Raw genomic sequence first — 19,418 nt, forward strand, 5'->3', positions numbered from 1 at the left:
CAGCGTCTACCTTAATTGCTTTATTCCTTTCAATTAGGAAATGTTGGAGTAGAGAGGGAAGCCAGTTAGCAGATGCATGTACAGAAGGCGCATCCTGAACAGTCACAAATGACTTGGGGAAAGAGGGGAGTCTCAAAGTTCTTCAAGAAAACACCAGTTACAGATTGCTTTACCAAACAGTTACTGAATGCCACCTCAATGGCATGTCACTTGGTAAAAATATACTTGGAATCTCTGGTGGTTTCTTTGCAAAAGTTTGAAACTGAGATATTTAGCAAGGCTGCGTAAGAACATAATAGTGGCTATGCCTAATCAGACTACAGGTCACTCTAGCTTAGGAATCTTTTGCCAGTAGCTAATACCCACAGTAGAAAGAGGATGAACATGTACTCCCTTGTATACCTTTCTGGCATCTGATCATTTGCAGTATAGGGTCTTCTAAGCTGAAGTATTATCTTTGCATTTAAGATGCAACTTTGGTAGCATGGTCCTTAAGATAGCAGGCAGATTCACTGTATTGTAGTATGTAGACTTGCCAGGGTTTCATGTTACTTGAATTTGCATCCTTCCAAACTCAGCACTGAAGATTGTCACCATTGATCTGAATGGATGCAGTAGAGGAAGTGACATTTCTGTGCAGAGGATTGGAAGAACATTACCAGAAGCAGTGATCTGAGAGAAAACCATACTCTCAGGACTTATCTTACGGAATTGCATGGTTGCAGCCCCAGAGAACATCACATAAATATGGGACTGTGTTTATAACTGCCAGGCAAGACTTCAGCACACTGAAAGGTAAATTTGCAGGGTCATTTTCATCTTCCTGAAATGAAACTTTCTACCGAAAGGAGAACTAGCTTTGAATAAACTCCAAATGTTATAAAAGATGCAAGTGGAATGTTAATGACTTACTTGGAAGTATAGGATGATCTCCTTTAGGTGCCCTTTATTAACTGGTTTCTGGTTTGGGATACACAGTTACGCCTTTTATGTTCTCACCTTTGCCAATCTGTGAAGACACTTGAAGCTACAGATACAGAGAATAAGAATTTGGATTGGAAGTAGTGCTGCTTGACTGTAAAGTCTAAATACTTTTAGGAAGAAAGCCTGACAAAATATGGAAGCATGTGCTGAGTAGTTAATTTCTACTAGACTAATGTCTTCACTTGTGACATTCTGTTAAAATTGGAATGTTATTAAAATACAAGAAATCAGTTCAGTAAAATGACACCAAAGTTGCTGGATATATACGGAAAAATTAAGCATTATTTGCATTTAAAACTGATTAAAACTGTTAAAATGAAATTAACCTCATACTTAACTGTACAGACTCTAAGATTTTAGAACTCACAAGTCTTAGCCTCTCATACATAATTCTTATTAGCAGTTTGGAAAATAAGAGCAATTCAGTTGATTTCTCAATACTAACACTGAATTATGATCTTTTCTATACTTGCAGAAGGAACAGCTGTCAAAAACTGAATCATTTCAGCAACCTGTTTCAGGTACTTAACCATTGTCTTCCTTCGGCAATTTATATCTTCAAAACTTTTGCAGCAAATGTACTGAGTGGCTTCTTATTTACATTTCCTGTATTATACTGTATGTCAGCCTTATTATAAAGTGTTGATTTCAGTTAGCTTAATTTTACAAACAAAAAACATTTACATTAAACATCCAAGTATTCTAAAAGAAATAATATTTTTAGGCAGGCTCATCTGTGAGTTGTATGAAAGAAAATATATGCACAATGTTGGTTAAACCTTGGTATATGGCTCTTTTGTGATTACATACCCATACTAGAGGGAAGAATTTCCTACTGTAACAAGCAGCAACAGTAATAGTAAACAAAGGAAAATACCTTAATTTCCCAGTGCATATGTATCTGAAAAAATATGGCTTTTTATAACTAAGGCATTGGGGCATAAGAAAAGGATGCATCTCCTTTACAAATGAAGTATTACTGCTTTGAATCACTGCACAAAAGTGAACTATTAAACTACATTTTTTATCTGAAGTGCTGAACTGGGAATATTGGCGATATTACACTGCTAATGGATTCAGAAAACAAAAGAAAACTTAAGACATCAGACTTTAAAAGGGAGAAAACATGTTTATTTCATGCAGTTTACAATACACTAGTGTTATGAAAAGGAAGTTAAAAAAATACCCACACACATTTTAATTGTATGCTTTTTCTAAAAATGATGGCTAATTGTAACCATCGTCAAATGATTTGGGAAGCCCTAGCAGATTTTTATCCAGGGAAATTCCCTGTATTCAATTTGTTGTCCATGTTTGTGCTAATAATTTTGGATAATGCAAAAGCATTAAAACCAAATCAAAATTCAAACTTTGCTGCAGTAAGAACACTTCAGAGATAATGAATTGGCACAAAAGAAAATGTTATTGCTAATCCACTATCCAGGAAATAACATTTTGCAAGTATGGTGACTTGGACATTAACATAAACACCTGGTGCACAACTAATTGTGAGACCAGTGATTTAAAAAGATAAATAGAACAAAAACCAACCACCTGCTGAATTGAGTAGGCAGGCCTATACAGCGCACAGGAAATATATATATATTTTTTCATACTTAGTCTCAGGTCATGCCCAGAACAGAAGCAGCTGGAAATAGCTGCCATCTGATACTTGATCGTTTTGGTGATCTTGGTTCAATTCCAAGTAGAGGTGGGCAACACTTGGTTTACAATGTCTTGGCACTTGCTTCCTCTTAGCAAGCACACAGGCTAAGTTAAGCTTGAGTAAAGTTGCACATAAGCTTTTGGAAAATCTTGAAAAGGAGCAGGAACTAAGTACAAAGATCCATCAACTCATACATTTCAGACAAATAGGCCTTGGAAATCTTACCAGGTGTTAAGTTGGGTCAAAATTTTGGCTCAGGGTTCTAAGGGAAGGAGAGCGCTGTTACAGAACCTCCACCCCTCCAAAGTAGCAAAATAACTTTCTAATAATTTTTTTCTCATTATGGTAGCCATTAACACTGAAAACCCTAAAGAGAAGCCTTTTGGTAGAATACCTTGGTAGACCTTGCTAAAGGAAAGGAAAGCTAAATTGCAAATGAATATTCAGTGATTATTTCCTGGAATAGAATCTTCCTCAGAGTCTCTCTATTGCCAGTTCCGTTCATAGAAGCCATTAGATTTCAGCACAGGCAATAATAAAGGGATGGGCAAGTGTGCTCTCTTCCACTGTGTCCCTACCAACCTGGAAGCTGAAGTTCCAAGTCAGATATGAACACAGGTACATCTGCAATTGGTTTAGGCATTTCGAAAAAGGATTTTAGAGTCTGTGAGTTACAGGAAAAATGGAGTGGCTCCTTTTTAAAACTTATTTGCGTCTCTGGAACTTCAAATTAGCCCTGGAAAGCATTATAGCCCTTAGCATTTCTGCACTGCAAATGGAGAGTTCTTTCTGTCTGACAGTCACCTAGGCAAACTGAACAATAATAAAGTGTGACCTATTTAGCCCTTTAAAGCCTCAGTTCAGTGAGAAGCCTTTAAAAACAACTCCCAATTGCTGCAAGCCAAAAGAAAGAAAAGTTATGTTACACTGAGTTCAGAGAACCTTCCACATTTTTTTTTTTAAAGTGGAATATTTATGGTATTTTAAGAATCCATAGTTCTACATACAAACCCAAGTAAGATCCTGAGGTTGTCCTTAAAGGAGGAAATAACTGCAGTCTAAACTATAATGAAGCAAACGGAGCATCCTCAGACCTTGTGTATTTCAAAATTGCTGTGCTAGAAAGTGACCACCAGAAGTCTTAGCCCAACTATCCTGAGGTAACAGGTATGGGGAGAGCAAAACCAAAACCCCATCTCTTTTCAAGGGCCTCACCTTTCAGGACTGATTGAAGAAGCTAATTTGAAAAAACTGGAAGAGACTTTTGATGAGGAGAGAGAGAATAAAATTGGAGAATGACACTTCCCAATTTTATCATATCTCAAGTGAACAAAATGCCAAGTTTCAGCTCCAGACTCTCTTTCACTTGACTTTGATCTCCATGAAGAACCCAGTACTTTGCTGTTCTGTTAGTACTTCTGAAGAAATGTGTTCCAATATACCTGAATTACTGAACAATATACATTATAATACAGTTTCTTGATAATTTCATTCAGTCAGATACTATTATATTCTTGCATTCCAAGCTCATTTTTTATTAACACCAATAAAAATAGAAGATTTGTAATTAATATGTGTCTTAATTTTCTGGTGGTAGCTCTCTACAATGCTTCACTGCTCAAGAGACTGACAACTCTCAACAGCCTCAACAGATAGGTTCATAGAACGCAGTGTTCTGTTCTGAGAAGTGGTTTTGTGGAAACACCATCATCCTACTCAACAAACCTGTTCCCTGATCATGCCTGTAACCAAGTTTTTTTTGTGTGTGTGTGTTTTTTTTTTAACTGCTAGAAGTTTTCATTTTCTTCTGAAAAAAATCGTTCTCACAGGAAAATGAGCTGGATTCAGTTTTGATATTTTCAGGAAATACACCCATTTCTGACTGACCATAACTGTGCATGCATATTGCTGGAAATGGAGCTACACAGCAATTGCCTCAACATCATCTGAAGAGAAAAAAGCTGCACAGGTATCTTCAGCTCAACCTGTTCAGGAATATTTTTTATTAATGCTAAGATGCAAGATGAAAGGAACTTTTATCATTACCGCAAGCCTGGCTGAATTTGAAGAAACACAGTACTTTTTCCTAATAAACTTAGCATATGATACTGAGGACTGAAAATTTCAGTAGAGAATCACTTTATGCTTCTAAATACAATCAGGCCTTTGACACACAATTAGGTTACTGTGGGATAACAAATTACCATCAGCCATAATCGATGGTAACCTGAGAGTAAATGGGAAAAAATTCCACATAACCTCGTATCTTTCACTAAAAAAGCTATTTCACATTTACTGTGGGGAGCTGCTGAGTCAGACTATACTTCTGGACAGTTATCATGGACCAGGTGATGTTCATGTCTCAGAGGCCTCAGAATGACTTGTTCATTAGGACAACAGATAAACTCCAATTTAATTGCTGCCTGAAGAAAGCCAAAAGCATTTGATTTACAAATCAATCATCCCCAATAGCAAAGATTATCCTCTGACTAAATTAAGCCAACAGTACTACCTGTTTCCTAACTTAAAACAAGAAATTGCTACAGTAAATTTGAGCTTTTCATTTTTTAAATAAGTTTACAAAATGTTGTCATGTAAAAGTCCTTAAAGATTTCCACTGAAAATCCATTAATCACCTACTAAATTAACCTCCTGTTCCACAGACAACATGCCAAACAACTTCACCAAATGTAGACAGAAGAATATTTATATAGCAAAAGGGTAGAAAGTTAAACCTTCCACAGAATTTAATTTTTCATGAGAGTTCATCTCTATTAACTGTATGTTGTGGTATCCCACCTTTCTGCTTTATTTCCTCCTGCTATGATCTCTTCGTGCTCAGGATCTTAAATTTTAACCTGGAATACTGTTTTAAGGATAGAAAAACTGTATAAATCCAGAATTTACACTTCACCTCAAAGACTTTTGCAGTGTAGCTCTTCAAGTATACTCGTTTAGTGAACATATCAGCTTTACATAGTTATATGCTGTTCTCCTGTGGTAAACACTTCCCCAAATGATAGAAAAGAAATAGACTAAGGACTCCAGTTTAAATTATATTGGTAAATTTCCTCATCCTGCAAGACGCTAACCAACAAAAAGCAATGTTCACAAAACTTGGTGATGTAGATTGAACTCTAATGCAACTACCTTGTTACTATAGTTAATTTTATTAGAAATTACAAGATGCAAATAAAAAGAAACCAAATTTCTCTAGGGATCAATACCTAATGCCTTGAAAAAGGCATGTGATAGCACTTCCAGCTATCTGAAAGCCTCAGATGTTCAAAAAAAAAAAAAAAAAGTTAAAGTAACTGACAGTAGCAAAAACAGGAGAGTAGTTAGTTCAGGCAGTCTCATACAATAGCATATAAAATCATTTACAAGGTACCTGCCTATTAAAGTTTTCTTTTTTTGCTTAAGATCTTTGTGAGGTATTGGAAACAGAGTGCAAAATGATTAACCCCTTTTTCCCCCCAAATTTGCTACAACAGGGATACAACGTAAACTACACTGCAGGTAATTTCACCATAAAAGCATGTTATTAAACTGAAGACATTCCAGTGAAAAAGCCGTACTAAAAAAAAAAAAAAAAAAAAAAGCCCCCAAAACCTTTTACATATTCTAAATTTGTTCAGTTTGCTCAGTTTGTTACTCATGCTTTGCTGCTCTCACTCTTTCAGTTGATGAAATAAAGTGTTCTGTCTTTTTGTGTTAAATAAGACAGAAAACACAAATGCAGATTCAGAAGGATTATTATACACAGTTATTTTAGGCATTAAAATCCACTTAGGCCAATGCTGAATTACTCTGTAGAGCACAGCAAGTAAAGAACAAGAAACCTGGTTGGCTGCACTTCCATGAGCTAGAGAGCCCAGAGAATACGATGGAGTCATACTGCTTAAAAACACAGTGACTACTGCAGCAGAGCAAATGTTTTAATATGCAGTTAACATAGACAACTGTTATGCTTATTTTCAAATACATAAGATTATCTGTTACTATTTAGGGGAAATTTGGGTGCTAAATTTAAGCTGCTAAAATACGGGTGCCTAAAAAAGTATAAAAGTATAAACGTTTTCCCCTACATAATTACATTTTAGTAAATTCAATTCAGTTTTAACATCTTAAAAAAAGACAAACATTTTACGTGGTGTGGAGGGGCCAGCAGCTTCCCGTGCAGACCACATCCAAGTGGCAAAATGCATTAATGCTTTCTAGCATTAGATGCACGGACAAAACATTTAGCCCACTGCTTAACCTGCTTTGTAGAAATGGTTTTACAAATTATTTCTGCCCAACTTTTATCAATGTACAGAAAGTTTAAAAAAAATAGGCAGACCCTAGGTGCTTGACAATCAGCTTTTTGTGTAAAGGATTACCTAGAGTATATGCATAAATTCTGAAGTTACTGAGAATGAAAGTTTTAATGTTTTTTAGAATTCTAAACAATCTTATAGCTTTTTGAAACTCTTTTCTGCCACGTTCAGCTACATATGCCAATGAAGCTGAATTTTATACTACCAATTTCATTAAGTGTTTCAAAGATGCGCTGAAGATTTTGCTTAAAACATAGTGTATTAAAAAGCTCCAGTCTTGGGTATTAGCCTTTATCAAGGACATAACCTAATAAAGCTGCACCAGATGTTTTCAGTGTTCTTTAACTGCATAGTTGAAACAGTATAGAAAGATAGACTGATTGCAAGTATCCTGAATATCCAAAGCAATTAAGCTTTTTAATTGGATGATGTGTTCACACTCAAGGTTGATCTTAATCCCAATCATAGAGATAAGAATCTAGGACTAGCCAGCCATATTTCTGTACAATCTCCAGCTCTCTTAAAAAATTTCTACCAAAATCCACAAAGAGATCAACACTTGTAGGCATTTTTAAAAGTATAAACACACATTTGACTACAAACATTTCAAAAGAAACAAAATGTTCAGTAGTTCATTTTAAGTGAATTTTGATTCCCCTTCTAAACATCTGGCTAAGACTGGAGCATAACTTTTGCAGGAGGACACTTTTGACAGAAGGAACATCAAGAATGACTCAGATGAAGGACATTTTCTCTGAGTTTAGTCTTCCCTTTGGGTATTAAAATATGCCATAAACCCAGGCAATATATACACCCTTCCTTGAGAAAAAACCTTTTGTCTGTGGTGTAACTTTTTATGTGCTAGTTTCAATTGATCTCCTAGGCTGTTCTTACATGAGAGAATATGTCACAGAGCCATAAGGAATGTGCAGTATAAGAGAGTCACCTGGGGCTGCCACTGATTCCAAAACAATGTAGGCCCCAAAATTTGCATTTGTGGGCTGTAATATGTGTGTGTGTGTGTGTGTGTGTGTGTGTGTGTGTGTGTGTGTGTAGCACCAGTTACATTGTCCTTTAAATGTCTACAATGATTAGTAAGAAAAACTCTTCAAACTGATCGACATTGGGTCATCCAGCACCAGGCATAAGTGCTACATGTCTCAGAGGAAAATATGAGTGCATGGTCACTTCTTTTCAAATGACCAATGTCAGTCAGCCCATAAAAGAGTACAACCATGCACTACAACCAAAACTTAACACACACTCTCACACCATCTATTCCCATTAAGTAATCTTGCAATGCTTCCAGCCAGTTTACACCAGCTTATAGGCAAAAACGGTTGAACCCAGATCAACAGAAAATTGTCTAAATCAGATTTCTTCTTTTGCGGCCAAGCCTCTTCAATGTGACAATTCACTGCATCTTGGAATAAAAGAGAAAAAATCTTCAGCATTCAATACTGTCTTCACATCCTGGAACCTCTTTCTTGCAAAATCTGGAAGAGATCAATAAAAAAAATTTATAAATGAAAATTCCCTCAGTGTCATTCCTAAAGCATGGAGGACAAAGAACAACATGATCACAATTTCAAATAACTGATGAAGTGTCAGGGAGCTGGTTCAAGAACATTCTTGAAGCTTATGCTGTAAGGCTGAAAAAAAAAAAAGATTGATACATACAATATCTCCTATTAAACCCTATTAAAACACATGTAAATCACTGCTAGGAACTAAGTCTTACTAATATATCCAAACCTTTAGGGTGGGTAGATATAAAAGCTAAGCCATTTCACCTCATCTTAGTTCTGAGGATACTTACGTCACTGCATAGTAAATGAACTCAGTTACTTCATTAAAAGTTGGGATTTAATTTTCATTTACCCTGTTCCAGTAAAATGCCCTCAACTCTCTGAAGTTTCAGCTGCAAATTGTGTCCCATAAAACAGTACTGAAAACATGAATTAGCAATTCAAAATGTGCACAAATGGCACTTTGGATGAGATGACACAGGTACTTTTCAAAGGCTGATTATGAGTTTGCAAGAACTAAACTAACATTTGGAATAGATGCCCAAGCTTGATCTCTTTCATGAACTAAATTCAGCCTACTAGATTTCTTCAGATTTTTGCCATACTGTTTGATATATAAGGCTTATCTGTTGAACTGAACACCTATGTGAAAATAAGTACTACTTTGAAAACAGTTTTTAAATATTTTTACATGAATATTATTTGGTCATGCAAGATTTCACAAGTCTGCAAAGCATCCTTGTCCATATGAAAATTGTGTCTGTCAAGACAGGACATAGCACATTATACTTTTCCCGTATTACCTTGTCCAACATTATCCTTTGTATTGCCCAAGATAAGCAGCTGAGAGACAGTGGAGGCTGTGACTTCATGAGGAGGAATATGTTTCTCAAAAGTTCTGTCTGTGGAATTTCAACCTCCCATTATTACCAAGGAACTGAGACTCCCATTACAGTGAGTAAAAGCATCTGGTAGAGGTTTTTTTTGTTTTGACTTTTTGGGTTTTTTTGGTGGGGGTGCTAAAAGGAGTCAGTTTGTTAAATATCATTTAAAAAAGGCGTATTTTAAATAAAGGGACTAAAGTCTAATGGAAAGAAAGTATCTGCCCCTGAAAAAAACAGGAATCCTTGTCTACAGCATCTTACAACATGGAAGGCCACCTATCCTACTTCCACCTGGACTATTTTTGCCTTTTCTATTTCAATTCTCTTCAGTTTCTCCAGTGAGGAAAGGATCCAAGTCTTAGGACTGACTGCTGACTAGCAACCATGTTTCTAGTCTTGCTACTCTAAACTGAATGGCCATCAGCAATAATGAGGTTAACTCTAAGGCTGTTTAGTACTAAAGGGAAGCTTGTAAGCAAACTATAGAACAAATCATGACAGTAGCCAAAAAAAGACTAAGCAAAGCTCCAAATATACTGAGCACAAGCACTGAACAACATTCACCAGTAAGTGAAATTATCTCTAACGACACTTCATTGTCTTTTGTTTCTTGGCTGTTTTCCTGATGTTAGGGAAGGGCTCTTGATTTCAAAAGCTGAAAGAAAGCAAAGGCACGATCCCCAAGAAAGGGCCACAGCTGTCTTCAGTGTAGAATTTCCTTCTATGGAGATTATCGTGCAGTTTCATATTAAGACAAACACCTTATGCTAATACTCAGTAGTACATTCCATCCCAAAGGATCCACAGAGTCTGACAGTACACACAAACTCTTCAATCTTTGAGGCTGTAAGGTAAAAATTAGCAACCACTTAGTGTGGCAGTTTCACATAGTTTTAAATGAAAAGGTCTAGGTTTTTGGTTTCTTTTTAGTTTTGCTAAATTGTTGATAATTTAATCCTATCAGCCCTATTAGTCATCAAGCCTAGTAAGTCTTTCACAGGGACTGTAGTCAAGTAGGGTCTCTCCCACTCTGCACAACTCTATGGGATTTTTCGAGGACTGAAGTTCATGAAGACCCTGTCACCATTTGTATGCCTCAGAAACATTTGAGTACTAACTTCCAAAAAAATCCACTTTATCCCTTGCCTTTCCTGCAGTATCTGGATTTTACTTTGTAGCTAGGAACTTCTTTGTCATTTCATAATCACTACTATTATTATTCACAAGTTATGAGACCAGACAACATTGCAGCTGCTTTGATAAAGTTCCAAATACAGAAAGATGTTTTGATGGACTGTGAAATGCTTTAAGGCATGTATTGCATGCCAACATTGCTTATTTCATGAAGAGAATTTGCTGTGTGCACTAAATGACAAGCATTTTGTATAAAATTGTAGGAAAAATACAAGTGAATTCTATGAAGAAAAGCCAGGCATGGAAAACTTCTCAGTAACTGCTAGTATAAATACATTCAAAAGGGATTAGACAAACTTACAGAAGATAGTGCCATTGATACCTATTTAATACAATGATCTGGATACAGGTTTGAAGCCAAAATTCCTAAATTGCTGTTTGCTGGGAGAACTATATCAGGAATTAATTTGATAAATGCTTCACACTTGAACTCTTTCCTTGAATATTTGTAGTTGGCCATAGCTGAGAACAATGTATTGGCGTAGATGTCCATATAGTTGATAACACTGACATAACAAATAGAGTTGGTAAGTGAAACGGCCACCAAGAGAAGCAAAAACAAGGCTGAAGCAAGTAATGATTATTGTCTCTCTTTTGCAATTTAAAATTCATCCTTTTTTCCTGAGAAAAATGTAAGATGACTATTCCTGAAAACACTAGAGGTTTATTGGACAAGAATGTTGAGAGAAGATGTCTCAACACTTTCAGATGTCACTAACATCTGAAAATAGTTATGGCAGGTCTCCTCCTAAACTGCCAGTATCTAGGACTGAGCAGTATGGTCTTTCTTTTTTTCCCTTTTCCCTTTTCTTTTTTAAATCTTTTCCTCAAAGCTCTGGAGCAGAACCAGGCACCAAAGAAGTTTTCATCTGAGAATGTGCTCTATTAGCTGAACGGAGGCCTTCATTGATAATGTTCCTCTGTCCTTAAAATTTTAGACCTTTTGTCTTCAGAATTTTCTTTCTTTCCATCTTTCTGTTCTGCTTTCCTTCCAGGTGCAGTAAGTCCAAAGTTGACTTAGAAAAGCTCACAGAGTGGAATAAACTCTCAGATCCTAAGAGCCTGAGTGCAACTGCTTTTTAGAGAAGCAGAGCATGAGAATATTTCCTCCCACTCAGAATAAATTTGTTGCTAATCAAATAGCTTCTTAAGAGACTGTCCCTTTGTCAGGCAGCCTAGGAATCTTGCATTCAATTCCAGGACAGGGCCAGTTTATTTTTTTCCAATAAAGGTTCAGATTCGCACCCTTCCTTGCAGCCATTCCTGAAGACTGGACAAAAGAGCATACTTTACCCCAGAGTAGTTTCTGTTAGTACTTGTTAAGACAATAATTTAGTTTTTTCTCCAACTGTGTTGAGAAAACACTTCAGAGATAAGTACAGGGTTGCATTTACAGGAAAAAAAAAGTGTACAGATAAGAAGCTGAAGCTCAGTCTCATGCAATTACAAGTATATAGAATGTATATGGATTCCAGTCACTATCTGCACATCATACCATTGAACATTCAGTGCTAAGTTATCTTCCAGAAATTGGGTAGCAGGATAGACAAGAGCAGTGCTTGTAGGCACTTTAGGAAAAAGTTGTGAAAGTTCTTTCTGATGCTACTTTAAAGGTCACAGCTAGAAAATCATAGAAGTACCTTGATCTTCAATAAGATGTCTAACTTCTTGACTATGGTGGAAAAAGACCTGCTCCCTCTCCAAAGATGGAGTTTCCTATGATACATATAACTGTAAAGATCAAATCATTTGCTTATATTTGCAAGGCCTTGATTTGAAAACCAGAAGATATTTTGATATAGCAATAACAAGTCAAAAATTATCAGATAAGACTTTTGACTATGCTGCACTTTATGTTTATTTATCGTCAAATCAGACATTTACTGAAAATTTATGCTGCAGGTTATCAGATGCCCCAAACATAAATATTTGACAGAAAAGGTGGTGCAAAGAAAATAAAAATGAAAAACAATTTTGATCAAAAAGCATTTCCCCCCCAGAAACTGCATGAAGCACTTTTCTTCTCAGCATAGCTTTAAAAGACCTGATCACAATACAACTGATAACAGCAGCATGACTTAGTCTGTCAAATAAGCAACATCCAAAGTAGGTATTCTGTCATTGCTAACTGTGCCGCAACTATAACCACAAACAAATACACCACCAGGACTAGCCAACGGACAGCACTAGTGGGGTAGGGATTGGATGGGGCTGAAAAAAAGCATGTGGGTAAAATCCTAGGGCAGCTAGTGCTCACCATGACATTTACACTTAATCTGAGTCATTCATATCGTAATCCGTCTCTTCATCCTCACTCTGAGTGGCATGCAGCATGCAGCAAGTATAGAGAAAGGAAAGGAAAAGAAAAGATTGTAAGTGAGTCAGAGCTGCAACGAAGTACAGTCCACTTACACTTGACGCAATTGGGGTGACACTTATTTATTTTTAACCTGGACACCCACTCTTCATAAGAAAATAATATAGCAGACAATTTCAAGCAGAAACATTATAAAATGCATGAAATTTTCCATTCCCAAATGTCCTAAAGTCAGCAGACAGAAGCCAATAGTGCCAAATAACATAATGCAGGGACCATAGAGACAATTTAAACATAACTGTAAAGCTGGCACCTTAACTGTGTTTCCTCTACACAGATGTGGAAGGATAGCACTTGGGAACATAACTTTGGATGCAGGCATTATGAATAGGCCTTGGTCATTCCTCCCAAGAGTGGCAGGTCAATAAAGTGGTATGAAAGAGAAGAATGCTCTTGGGAACACAGGTTGTCCTTCTGTAGTGCCATGGCTACTAGTAGAAGCCACTGAAATGCTTTAAGTCAGTGCCTCAGAGGGGTTAATTTCCTTCTCTTGGGTTTATTAGAAAGTTCGAGAAAGCCAACTACTAATAGAAGAACTAAGAAAGGCAGGGTGCTTAAATACACTGTAAGCTTGATATCTGGGGAATGCTGTAACAAATTGTTTTGGTTGTGATTTTTTTCGATGAATTTTGACCAGATATTTTCCTAAAAATGGAAATTGAAGAGTTTATTAATCTAAAACAAGAATATGCAGAAACAGCATGAAATACATTCTGAATAAAAACATAAATGCTGAAGAATGGATATGACATGAAAAAACATATTTTATACAAGATCTGTGCCTAAAGCCCTTGCAAAAACAGACGTTTCACTTACTAATTAATCAGAAATTATTCAAGCTTAAAGTCAGTCAGGCTTATTCCTGTATGACAATCAGGTTAGTTGCGTTTTAGAGATCTAAATTGAACAATGGCCTTTTCCTGTTTTTCTTTTCTTTTTTTTTAATTTACTTACCACTAATATCTCAAAGCATAGCATATTTTCTGCTATTTTATTGCTGTATTTTACATCAGCAAAATCACTTATCATGATTGTATTGCTATGCTTTAAGTTCACCAATGTATAGTTCAGTTAAGTAGTGTACAGGTTTGAGAGACAGTAAAGACTGCACAGATCCATCACGGTGGAAGATTCTGATTACTTTGGTATCCTACGTTTCAAAGTTTTAATTGCTACCATTTCCCTGTGCTAACCTACATAGTCAAACTGTTTTCCAAAAAAGAAAACACAAGAGAAAAATCTCTTGGAAGGAATGAAGGTGAAGTTTGATTAGATGGTCTACTCAGAAAATGCTTTTTCCTGTTTTGAAAGTCTAGTACTATTAATTGAAATACCGGTATCTGGTGATATACACAGAATAATGCGTTCTCATAATAGGAATGATTTCAGAAGCCATGGCAAAGTCTTCCTAACTATTACTTTTGCAGCAGATTGGGTTAGAGACACCAACAAACCGCTAGTACATAATTTTTACTGAGACACATTTCAATTTTAATCATGTGATGTTCATGAAGACCAATTCAGACACTAGTAAACAGATTACAGACTGGAGAATTAAAGTTGGCTAAGCAGGAAACTACCGAGACAAGGTAGGTTCAAGGATCAGTCAAGATTCCTGATCACAACTGTCAGAAACCTCTCAATCAAAAAGGTATTCCCCCCCCCCCCAGCATGATATATACCTACAAAATAAAGGATCTATTAAATACACAATACATCAAACATGATTCTTCAAGTGTCCCCAACTCTTCTTCAGAGCATCCCTTTAAGACATTCTCTCTATTAATGCAGCTGATGGGCAAACTTACACATTGAAGATTCCAGTAAGTTATTTTTTCAAAATTAACTCCTGTGTTTTGGTGTCATCCACACACTGTTAAAGAGATTCTCAATGTTATACTTCCAAATGGTATATAACCAGCCAATGTCTGGGGATAATTTCATCCATTTGCTTTCTAAGGTGACTCTCATGGTATCACAAAGAACTTCACAGTCTAATGCATTTTCTCAAACTTTGTAGAAGTGCAACCCTTTTAGTACTTTTGTTCTCACATGACCCTCCTTTCTGCCGCCTTACCTCTCTCCCTGCCCTCCCTTGAAAAACAGCCTCCAGGTATTTCTCTTTGAAAACCAAACACTTCAATTTACAGCTAGCAGGTTGCTTATAAAGAAACAGTTTATATTAATACCATACACAGTTCCAGCTAAGCTTGACCTTTGAATATACCACTATCTCATTTACCACTTCTTTGCTGAGATAGCAGCAGTGCAGTTCCTCTGGCCTTAGGGAGTGAAAAGCAGCTACAATTACTGGTTGCAAAAGTCTCCATTAGACAGGAAACTGCTTATTGTCATTAATTACTAGCAACAGCTCAATTCTTCCAGGGCAGGAGGAGTGAGTGTTTATACCTGCAACTAAAGATTAACACTAGTTCTTATTCTTCACCCTGGTCAAAAAGATTTACTACAATTCCTGATCAAGATGTATATTACATTCAAGAATTACATTTTTTATTTCAGGTACATATCCCAGTCCTGAACTATTACTATACACGTCTAACTTGTCAACTTTTCAGTTTTCCTGAAGCATCATAGCAAAAGGCAGACCTTGTCTAGGGTTTTAGAAAAACAGTACCATGTCTTACCCAGGTTCACTGTTTATCTTTGATTAAATTAATCATTTGTAACTTTTTGGAAGATTTATCTTAACTGTGACAAAACAGCAGAAAACGATTATTTCACTAAGAATCCAACATAAAGCCTTGAGTATTTTTATAGTTTCATTTGCAAGAGAGCAGCATAACCAAGTTACAAGCCACAGAAAATAGTGAAGTGGTTACAGTACACTTGGGGGCCCAGTATCAAGACACAGATCACTTTTTAGCATTATTTATCTTTTGAACTTCAAGATTTGTTTCTTAGAAGGTGATTCTTGAAAATGCAATCCTTGATGTTTAACCAGTTGCTTCTCATTTGAACATACTAAATTAAAAGTTTTTAAGCCAACTATAGAAGTAGCCAATTTGTCTGTAGCCATCTCCTCACAAAAGGCAACAGTACCATGATAGAAACTGTTTGATACACATGGAAGAGAAGAACAGTATAATTCACTTACATATATAACTAGTCAAACTTATTACAGACCTATATAACTAGTCAAACTTATTACAGTTCAATTGTGTCTTTTTTTTTAATCTTTTCCTTGTACAAACGCTGAAAGATAAATTGCACCCATTACAATCTCTTCGTAAAGCTGGTTACAGCAAGAAAAGAGAACTAGGTGGAAACCTGAAAATAATAAGCAAACAAATAGCTTCATTTAAGAGGAATATATCTTATAACATATTGCAGAGGACTATATTTTTCAGAAGGAGCATATTACATCCACATTCTTGATAGTGAGAATTCTTCAGTTGAGCTCAAGCAAGAGAAACGGTTTTCAACTGTATCAGTGGCAGAAAGAGAAATCTTTCAAATGTGTGAGAAATGAAATATAGATTCTCAAATGTAAACAGCAAATGTTTACTAGTACTCAAACAACATGACAGATATCAGAAACAGTACAGAGTAGTCCATTTAAAGATCCTATTTTATATGTACAACAAATGCATGTTGGCTGCACCATTTATGTTCTTTTGTACAATGAACAGGGAATCATTATTCCTCGAGGAGAGGAAGAAGGCAAGTAATGGTCCAGAAGAAAGCATGACTTAGCCAAGTCCACCTGCTTTAATACCATTCATTTCTTTACTCCAGTGTCTAGTAACTTACCTTTGCTTTTTCACTGGGTTCACTAGTTGTGCCATAGGGAGTGTTATGCAATTCTTTTGAAACAACACACAGAAATTCAGCCTGATCTTCATTGCCATAGTTATAGGAAGAACCAATACTAACCAGCTGAAAGAAGAAAAAAAGTCAATTGGATTTCCACATAAAATAATTTCCATCAATCATCATCATCAACACAAACACCCCTCACTCTTCAGACTGTTGGCTGTGCCTGAAGCATGGTTCTCCACTTTAATGCAAATACATTTTAATATTGACAAATACACTGACATTCTGATGATAAAATAGACGTAGCTTATTTTTGTAGACATTTACAAATTGAATGGCTTAAGGTTATGATTACACTGTCAAAGAAAAGGCTACAGAGGTAGGCCAGCGGAGAAGCAGCCTGTGTCCTGTTATTTATCAGAAACCTTCCTGTCCTCCAAAGTTAATTTTTAAAAAGTCTGTACGTGGTGTCTGTGTGGCATGATTTAACATGTAAATGGCTGCATGCAGGAAGCACTCTAGCCTGAAGGGACACCTACCACTTTACTTATGGAATGATGGTCCTTCTATTAAAACGTATTTTGAGCGGATGAAGCTGAATTCTGCATTTGACTGGAAAACAGCAAGACACAGCATGGTGGGACACTAAGACTAACATTCGAAATTCATGTGCACTCCTACAGGGAAGTTAATTAAAGAAGCATTACAAGCAGAAGCCATGTATAATGAAATGTGACTTATTTACAAGCCTCTAGAAGTCTCAATATTGAATGACGACAATTTACTGAGAAAGAAGTATATGCTCAACATCAGTATTACCTCATATACAGCATGTTTATCAAATGGTAGAAGTTTTATATAACTTTTCTTACCTTACACACAGTACACTTGCCTAATGCTAGAAGTTTTACATAGCCTGCCTTTCCCAGCCAGAATCAATTCGGATGTAGCTAGCTTAGTTTTTTAAAAGGTTTATTTCAAAAGCATGACAAGATTATGTATGGTATTGTAATTACTGACACAGATCAAGGACCTAAACACAGGGACACAAGGACACAGTGCATCTAAATGTCATTACCACAACTATACTAAATCTACCTACCAAGCCACCACAGACATGTGATAAGGTTGTTCTATTCCCCGGTCTTCAGTTCATATACTGATTTTCAACCCCCTTATGACAGAAGTTATTAGTCCCAAATCCAGATCACTCATCAGTCTCTATTACATTATTACTGTGCCCTGATTATAGGCCCATAGAAAAAGCTCAACTTGTTTTTTTAGGGCAGCAGCATTTGAAGCAGTCTATGGTTCTCTGTCTAAAAGCAAACTGCATACTTACATCAGCCTAACAGAGCTAAAAAGAGTAAAAGACTTGTTAAAGCAAGGAAGGTGTAGCCAAGATGGAATCTTGCTCTACTTGTGCAAGATACTTGAGGGATAAGACTATTTCTCCAACAAAAGCAGAGGGTATATCAAGGTTAAAAACAGCTTCCATGCAGCATTGTCATGAGAGAATAAAGCCTCACTGTACTTTAAAGAGGAGATAAGCCAGAGATGCTCAGATGATACAATACTATGGTAAGACAGCCACACAAGCATCTCGACGGATGGATACAGACAGCGTCTACAAAGAACAGCAGGCACTATGCCTACACAATGAACCAACTTGATGCCAGTTCTAGGCAATGTCAAAGTTTTCAGACCTGGATGGTTTTACAGTATCCCTAATATCAGGCTTAGGTCCCACTCTTCATGGCCCAGCCTCTACTCCTAGTGTATCCTGCTTAGTGCTACAGCAATGCTATTTGCAAGGCCTCTCTTGTTAAGCAGGGGGAAGTAAGAGTTGTTGGAAGGAAAGCTGAATACTTTGCAGTCTCCACCATAATATATTTGTCTGATACGAAATCACAAACCCCATAAAATAACACAGTTGCTTAGTTGCACAAAATGGACTAAGAAAGTCTACCCTGGGCTGAGAAGCCATCCCAGAATTACTTCATTTATAGAGGTGATTTGTTGATTCTCTTCCTTATCAGCAAAAAGTATTGTACACAAATTTTCAGAAAAAAAGCTGCTAAGTTGGCTCTAAGCCTGTTAAAGCAGCACAAAATTTAGACTATGTATTATATAGCAATTACCAAGTATATAATACAAATACAGTAACTACTTCAATTTTTGAGGAGAAATGTAAGGAATATTTTAAACAGTATTTTTAACCCACTTAAAAGCCAAAAAACATTAAAAGAAGTTGGATACATGTTTAAATAAACCCTACAAAATTTACCTTCTCTGGAGGGAAATTTGAAAAATAAAATTCAAGCATATGATTTTAGTATACAGTCAACTTTCTTCTTGCAAAATGGCAAGAACTGGATAACAGATAAACTATGGTAACAACTGTAGTAATTATCCTACCAGAAGGAGGAAAGATTTGACTTCACTCATTGACACTCAACACAAATAAACAATCTCTCCATAAACAGATGTGAAACAAGCCGCTAACATCAGCCAGATCATGAACCTGGTTTAACAAGGAAATGTCTTCAGTACATAGCTACTTAAAATCCCCCATTCATGCTTTAGTTGACCTTTTGGACATGATTCTTTTTATGAGACATGATAGACTGACTATTTGTTAGCTAGCAGGACAAAAACTACTGATTTTTCTGCCTGCAGTAAGTCTGG

The 19,418-nt window shown here is 36.4% G+C and overlaps 1 protein-coding gene across 1 annotated transcript in view; it reads right to left on the reverse strand.

Moving 5' to 3' along the window:
• Window positions 1-2,093: 2,093 nt before the first annotated feature.
• LOC112975691 (BTB/POZ domain-containing protein KCTD5-like) overlaps window positions 2,094-19,418 on the reverse strand; it is a gene marked incomplete at its 5' end in the record, with an annotated part of 36,709 nt that continues 19,384 nt past the window's right edge. Inside the window, 2 exons of the mRNA XM_026086091.1 lie at window positions 2,094-8,465; window positions 16,725-16,850. Of these exons, the coding sequence (XP_025941876.1) occupies window positions 8,436-8,465; window positions 16,725-16,850 (156 nt within the window). The remainder of the gene's footprint in view (window positions 8,466-16,724; window positions 16,851-19,418) is intronic.

Source organism: Apteryx rowi, unplaced genomic scaffold (genome assembly GCF_003343035.1).
Source record: "Apteryx rowi isolate R43461 unplaced genomic scaffold, aptRow1 scaffold_119, whole genome shotgun sequence".
Lineage (NCBI taxonomy): Eukaryota > Metazoa > Chordata > Aves > Apterygiformes > Apterygidae > Apteryx > Apteryx rowi.